This window comes from Erigeron canadensis, chromosome 1 (genome assembly GCF_010389155.1).
Source record: "Erigeron canadensis isolate Cc75 chromosome 1, C_canadensis_v1, whole genome shotgun sequence".
In the NCBI taxonomy this organism is placed as follows: Eukaryota; Viridiplantae; Streptophyta; class Magnoliopsida; order Asterales; family Asteraceae; genus Erigeron; species Erigeron canadensis.
Window position 1 is genome coordinate 19,338,644 of NC_057761.1, and position 7,828 is coordinate 19,346,471.

At 34.0% G+C, this 7,828-nt stretch overlaps 1 protein-coding gene across 1 annotated transcript; it reads left to right on the top strand.

Moving 5' to 3' along the window:
• Positions 1–5,714: 5,714 nt before the first annotated feature.
• LOC122585646 (protein PLANT CADMIUM RESISTANCE 6-like) lies at positions 5,715–7,828 on the top strand. Its single transcript, XM_043757776.1, has 4 exons — positions 5,715–6,364; positions 6,470–6,541; positions 6,664–6,876; positions 7,648–7,828. Exons 1-4 carry the CDS (start codon positions 5,797–5,799, stop codon positions 7,728–7,730), a joined length of 936 nt encoding a protein of 311 aa, XP_043613711.1. The 5' UTR covers positions 5,715–5,796; the 3' UTR covers positions 7,731–7,828.

Here is a 7,828-nt window from a genome sequence, read left to right on the forward strand (position 1 = left end):
TTAAGCAAGTAATTTTGGGGTATATGCAATTTGAGTTTCATCGTCTACGCGGCATGTATTGGGATTTTTCACATTATTGTAATCCAGTATTAGTATATATAGTTTATGTTATCAAACTTCCAAAAGCTCTCTATATATACTTTATTGATGTTCCCAATCTAAGTATGGGTTCAAATCTGCACAGATCTCTGGCCGGATTGGAAACAGTGTTCACACTTGGTTTAATCACATATAAAAGTGTCTATAAAAAAATTACATTTAAAAGTATGAATAAATTTTAAAAATTATAATTTTTTTATACTTATAAATGTGTAAACAAAATGTTAACATTTAAAAGTGTAAACAATTGTCAAATATTTTCACACTCAAAAGTGTGAAAGTCAATTTGTAACACATGATTTCTTCACTCTTTGTGTGAGAAAAAAAATATGTGTTATAAGTTAACTTTCAAACTGATAAGTATGAATAACTGATATATTTTTACATACTTGAAAGTGTGAACTTTTATTTTCCACATGTAAAAGTGTGTAAATATTGTGATTTCTTAAATTTCTTCACGCTTTTAAAAGTAAATTATTTTTATACACTTTTAAATTTGATTAAATTAACAACATTTTTCATACTTTTTAAAAATATTAAAAAACAAGTGTGAGGAAACTGACATATTTGTTGTATCTAAAAGACAATGTCGTCAAATTCAATTGCCAATGTACTTACCTATAGCAGTTTCCTCGGCCGGTAAAGCCCCCGGTAAAGCCATATAAATAATTATATACGATGGTCAATTATCCATTTTACTATGGTCGTTTGTGAATAGCTACATATGTCTGAATAAATAATATTATCAAGACCATATGCAACAAAAGTTACTAGTTTTATGCAACCAATGTGTAAGCTATTAAAGTTTGGTATATCAGAACATATATAGGTAAGGGTGCAGTGCTGATTATTGACACTTTGGCAAAAATTGGCAAATAAATGAGCCAATAAAAACATGCCATGTGGTTATAATAAAATTTGCCAAAACTCACCAAAAAAACCAAATCTAAGGGTGTAGTGGTTCCAATCGAATTCGGCATGTAACCATCCAATAATAATATAATATAATGTAGGGTGCATGTGGCACTTGTAAGGTGCATGTGCCCAACGTCTATTTCAATCGGCCAAAACAAGCCGATGTAACTTGCCGATACTAGCCGATTCACATGCTATAGGCTTGCCAAATAGCCAATATTTTATGTTGCTTTTTGCCGATAAGACTTGCCGACTACACCCTTGCCCCTTACAAACATACTTTTAGCAATCAAATGTGTGAAGTCAAATAAATTCAATCAATGTTTCATATGCACTATTACTATAGGCAAATTTAAATTCAGCTTTTATTATGTATAAATATACAATATTATGCATTATTGTATGTGTAAGGTTGTAATGAAATTAATTGGATGATGACTTGTTTCTAAGAGTTTCCCAATTTGGAAAAGGGTTTTGTTAGTGACAGCCCTTAGGGTTAGTAAAAACTAATTGGGTGTATTAAAATTTGTACCTTGCTGTTAGAAAAATCAGGGGGTGATTTTTAATGTATAATGTACAAGTTTTTAAGCAAGTAATAAGTTGTTAGTGACAGCTCTTAAGGCTGTCATTATCATTTTCCTTTGGAAAAATATATCGTGAGATACAATTCACATTATATGTATCTAGGTTTTACTTTTGAACAGAAAGGTAACATAATTAAACTATAAATTGTTAGTTACATAGATATAATTTAACAATAATAATTAGAAATTGAAATCCAATTTGTGAGGCTTGGGAAAGGTGTTATGGACTTTACTGGAAGTGAAGAACAAGAAGAAAAGGAAAAGATAAATAGATTACTGGAAGCTACGGATCTAAATGACCAGAGAGATAAATGGATTTGGATTTGGGCAAATTCCCGGAATTTACGGTTAAGCTGGTCAAAAGTTTTCTAAGATATGAGTGGGATTACTTTTAGTAGTAGACAGGTATTCAAATGGTCTAAGTGGGTAGCAAAGAAGTGCAATATTTTCATATGGAGATTGGGGTTAAATCGGCTTCCAGCTCTATTGGAATTAAGTGCTTGTAATGTCACTTTGGCTCCTTGTTATGCGGGTTATTTGGCAAAGAGGATGAAAGTGTAGATCGTTTGTTCTGCTCGTGTGAAGTCTCTTTGTAAGTTTGGCAGTACATCGGGAGGTGGGTTAAGTCTCCTCCATTTTTCATGTTTGTGGCTGCTGATCACTTTAAATTACACAAGGGTATTAGGTGTGGTAAACATTCTAAAAAGGTCCTTAAAAGAATCGTGTTTGTCACATGTGTTGGGCAATCTTGACATATATGAATTGTCTTATGAGTTTATCCTTATTTAGAGTCCTTAGTATTTTGAATTAAGAGTCTAGTATGTCATGTGACCTGTTATGTTCTCATCAGGTTGTTTAAGTTTTATGTTAGTTTGTTGGTATGGTAAGTAAATGAGTCTAGCATTGTATATCAATAGGAAGTAAGTCTAGTGGAAATCTCTGCACGTTTGTTTATTAGTAAGTTAGTATTTGACCAAGTCACAAAATGAGTATGTTGGGTGGAGAAGTGGTCCTCCATGTACCGGTTATGTAGGCAGACTTGGCAGTTTGTTTGGAGTCAGTTTTAAAGTCACACGTAATGTAGTATGTATGTCTATATAAGGCTTGTTTATGCTATTGAATGAAAGACATCACAAAGCAGTTTTCCTTTTGCAATATAAAACAATACTCTCTGCATATTTCAGTTTCCTTTTCATATCATAAAACCAGAAAGTTACAACTTAAATAAGAGCCTAGAACCATCACGTGGTATCAGAGCCGTATGGCTTGATCTTAGCATGTTAAATCAGCAAGTTAGCAAGTAGAAACACCAAGACAACAAGTTTGTTAACCGGTTAGCAAGGCAGAATGTTCCAGCAGACAGCAAGAAGAAAGAAGCGCGCAAAGAAGAAAGAAAGACAGCAAAAACAGCAAGAATGTCGACAAGTGAGATGAGTTTGGTTGTACGTGACCATGAACAAGCAAGTGTTCCACTTCAGTGTCCAGGACTGACCGAAACGAACTACACTTCGTGGTCAATTTTGGTTGAAACGGTGTTGAGAGCACAAGGCCTTTGGAAGACGGTGACGGGAGAAGATGAAGATGAGAAGAGAAACTACACCACAAAAGCCATAATCTATAACACTCTTCCTGAAAATGTTCTTTTGCAGGTTGCTAAACACAAGAATGCACAAGATGATTGGAAATATATCAAGACTCGGTGTTTAGGAACCGAAAGAGTGCAAAAGGCGAGACTACAAACATTGAAGGGCGAGATGGAGAAACTAAAAATGAAGGAGGGTGAGACAATCAATGATTTTGAAGGCAAGATGGGTAGTATAATTGAGAGGTTCAAGTGTCTTGGCATGTGTGTTGATGAAGAAGAAACCGTGAGAAAGTTTCTCAATTCGGTTACAAGGAAATACTTACCAATTGTTTCTTCTATTGAACAATATGGTGATATTGAAAATATGCCACTTGTTGAAGCCGTTGGGAGACTAAAAGCATATGAAGATAGGCTTGACGGTTTGGAAGAAAAAGAAGAAAATCATAACCAACTTATGTTAACACATGGAGAGATTGGTGGTAGGCACTATGGACAAGGTAGGGGTTGTGGAAGTGGATTTGGTAGAGGTGAAAAAGGACGTGGAAGAGGTCGGTTTGAGAAAAGCAAATTTAGGTGCTATGAGTGTGTAGAGTTTGGCCATTTTGCAAATGAATGCACAAAGTGGAAGGGGAAAGAAAAAGAGGACAATTTGATCGAGATGGATGATGAACCGGCTTTGCTTTGAAGGAATTGTGGGTTGATGTCAAGATTATAGGGGTGATTGTTGGGTAATCTTGACATATATGAATTGTCTTATGAGTTTATCCTTATTTAGAGTCCTTAGTATTTTGAATTAAGAGTCTAGTATGTCATGTGACCTGTTATGTTCTCATCAAGTTGTTTAAGTTTTATGTTAGTTTGTTGATATGGTAAGTAAATAAGTCTAGCATTGTATATCAATAGGATATACAATAGTCAGTAAGTCTAGTGGAAATCTCTGCACGTTTGTTTATTAGTAAGTTAGTATTTGACCAAGTCACAAAAGGGGTACGTTGGGTGGAGAAGTGGTCCTCCATGTACCGGTTATGTAGGCAGACTTGGCAGTTTGTTTGGAGTCAGTTTTAAAGTCACACGTGATGTAGTATGTATGCCTATATAGGCTTGTTTATGCTATTGATCTAATGAAAGACATCACAAAGCAGTTTTCCTTTTGCAATATAAAACAATACTCTCTGCATATTTCAGTTTCCTTTTCATTTCATAAAACCAGAAAGTTACAACTTAAATAAGAGCCTAGAACCATCAACGTGTTGGTGCATTTGAAAGGTCCGTAATAAGAAGGTATTTGTCAAAGCGAGTATCATCATTAAAAGGATTGTGCAAGATTTTAAGTCCTTCAGCTTCTTGTGGTATAAGAATAGAGGGGATAATAGTTCGATCACTAAGAATAGTTGGTTTAAGTTTGTTTAAGTTTGATCTGATGTAAATGTTACCACCCTGCTAGTTGGTAGGTGTTATGAATAAAAGTAAACTTTAAAAACGAAAAGAAATAGAAATCCAATCAAGGCCAATTAATTTGCAATGATTATTCCTAAATAATTTTGCAATCGATCGATTGTTCCCATTGCAATGATTATATGTATGTTGCTCATCTGTCAATCTGTCATACCCTGTTATCTAATATAAAAAACACCTAACCATGATGGAAGTTATTGACAATAAACTGTCCAATATACAAAGTCAATAAATCACGATTAATTTGAGAGTACGTTTTGAACTAATTATTTAATTATTAAGTTTGTAAAAAGCAAATATATGTTTTTAAAACCCCGTAATGTTAATTAGGATTTGATTGATCACATTTCTATGATATCATGCATGGGTTATTTTACTTGGACGTAAACTTCGTACGTATTTCATTAAGTATTACCTAATTCTTTTAACTAAAATTAATTACACTAAATAGTACATGACGTAGAAAGTTGAGTGTGTATTTTCTAAGCGAAAGTTCTTCTCGATATATCATACTCCGTATATATAACCTCATCTCACATTTATTGACTTTCAACGTATATATGTAACTAGTCCGTATCCATCCATTAATGTTTTCTACAAGTAAATTATCACCATCTATTCTAATATTTATTCTCCAACTCATTGATCTTTATTCTTCAACTTTTTAATTTCTATTATATATTATATATATTTAATATTATATTTTTAGATAAATAAATCATGGCAGCTTGTGCTATGAAAAATGATCTATAACTCAAATGGTACACGATATATGCATGAATAAGGTTAACCATGATCTACGACTTTTGAAAAGTCAAATCAACAGCTAGAGTAATGGGGCATAGATATATGCGATACTTGATAGATATGAATCCTAAATCCTTAAACTATGTCGATATAATCCCACTTGGTAACATGCAAACAAAGACCTTCATAAGTCAACTCATCATGGTTGGTAGGTCAACTCAATTTTGCTTGTCTGTTTTTCCATGAAAAACGCTCACGACCACGTCTCTACATTTTACTTACACACCTAGCTAGTTATACAACTACTTTCTCATTTCTATATAAAACATATATGTTTTCATTCATTACCTCAAAGGCAAGATAACCCAAACATATATACAGTTAACTATCTCGGGCTAGCTAGCTGATCAAATGGGTCGTCTTGACGCCAATAATCCAGCTCATCCCCAATCCTCTGATCAGACCCCGTTCCAACCGCCACCACAAGGCTACCCAAACCATCATGACAACCCTCTCTCACCACAACCAGAACTACAGTCAGAAGATTTATATACGGCCGAAAATGATCAAAACATGAACGCAATGCCACAAACCGCCACACGTTCATTTATACCTCAATCGTCACCAGAAAGCATGCCACCCCCTGAAGCATACCCACCACAAAAACCAGCGATGTATCCACCTCAACAAACACCAACAACGTATCCGCCTCAACAAGAGCCAGTGCAGTTTCCACCTCAACCGCAGCCTGTACAATTTCCGCCTCAACAAACAAATTATACTCCTCAAAATTACAACTATGCTTCTCCCCAGCCTCAAGGGGTGAACTATGTGAATTCGGGTGGTGCAGGGTATCAGCCATCACCCATGAAAATGGGCCCTCCAGAAGGGATTGCTATTGGAAGTCAATACCTTGCTCCAACTCAAGGTTGGACTAATAATAATGGACTCTTTGACTGTGCTGAAGATCCTGAAAACGGTACTAATTCCATTATTTAAAATCATATCTGTCTTTTTGATTTAATGTATTAATAATCTTTACCCTACATTAATATATTCCATCTATATATATGTTTATCGACAGCGATCATAACAGCATGTTTTCCATGCATCACTTTCGGACAGATTGCAGAGATTGTAGACAATGGTCAAACCTGTAAGTCAAAATCACAAATTTATAGTATATGTTTGTCTTGTGCTATATATGAGACTCTTGTTCTGTAACTATATATTGAGCACATCATTTGGTTGACTTTTATTATTTACTTTTTTTGGTAGCTTGTGCGACTAGTGGACTCATATACGGTGTAATTGCTGCATTGATCGGTATTCCGTGCATAATGTCGTGCTCGTATCGAACCAAGATCAGGAGTCGATATGGGTTGATGGAGACGCCGGCACCAGACTGGGTCACACACTGCTTTTGCGAGTGGTGCGCACTTTGCCAAGAATACCGAGAGCTTAAAGCCCGAGGCTTGGACCCTGCTATCGGTACGTATATATATATACTTTAGTTGATAAATACTACTCCTATATAGTATTGCACTTTTGATATGTATTTTAGTACGCAAACCACCCTTTGGAATGATTTTTGGTATGGATAGTTTGTCTCTTTCGAAAACCCCAACATAATTCCTATAAATTTATATAAACATGAAAATAAGGTATTCGGAAAAAAAGAGTACAAATAGACATTTGACTTTTGAAAGTTCTGAATAGCTATTACCAAAAAATCAAGGATTAGGATTCCCTAAGGTTGGTCGAACTTTATAGGTAAAATTAGATCAACTTTAGCCATTGGATTCAATTTAATAGTTAAGATTAAAAATATGATATTTAAATTTTGACCATTGATTCTAATCTGATGACTAAATTTGATCCAACTTTACTTACAAAATTGGATAACTTTAAAGAATCTCAATCCATTTGCATAGGATTATTCATTTGTACGGTACTTCTTTGATCTTGAGAAATAACTTACATCTCCAAAATAAGCTTTAATGTTTCAAACCAATTGAATTATTATTATTTTTTTTTATGTTTTGCGATTTAAGCTATTTTGTATTCGTTTCCATCTTAATTTAACAAAAATCAAAACTCTTATTATCATGAACTTCAATCTATTACTTACGAGTCTATTAATCCATATAATAAAAAAATCAAAACACTTATATCTATTTTTTTTTTATTAATCTTATAAGTTTGCACAGATTTTAAAAGTGAATGCGTACTATATAAAAATAATTGTGTTTTTCATTTCAGGATGGCAAGGAAATATGGCGCGAAACCAACAAATGCAGCAGTATCCGACTATGACTCCCCCGATGAACCAAACCATGATGTGATCATACGTAGTTCAATGTTATTATTGATTTGTAATTTTTGGTGTTATTGAGTATTATTATTATTATTATGTTACAAAATATATCGTTTCTTTTGAATA

Bases quoted from the DNA above. Each gene is read 5' to 3' on its own strand.
- LOC122585646 (XM_043757776.1), top strand. From the start codon at position 5,797: ATGGGTCGTCTTGACGCCAATAATCCAGCTCATCCCCAATCCTCTGAT. The intron at 6,542-6,663 runs GTAAGTCAAAAT...TTTTTTTGGTAG, and splicing joins TGTAGACAATGGTCAAACCT to CTTGTGCGACTAGTGGACTC. The intron at 6,877-7,647 runs GTACGTATATAT...TTTTCATTTCAG, and splicing joins AGGCTTGGACCCTGCTATCG to GATGGCAAGGAAATATGGCG.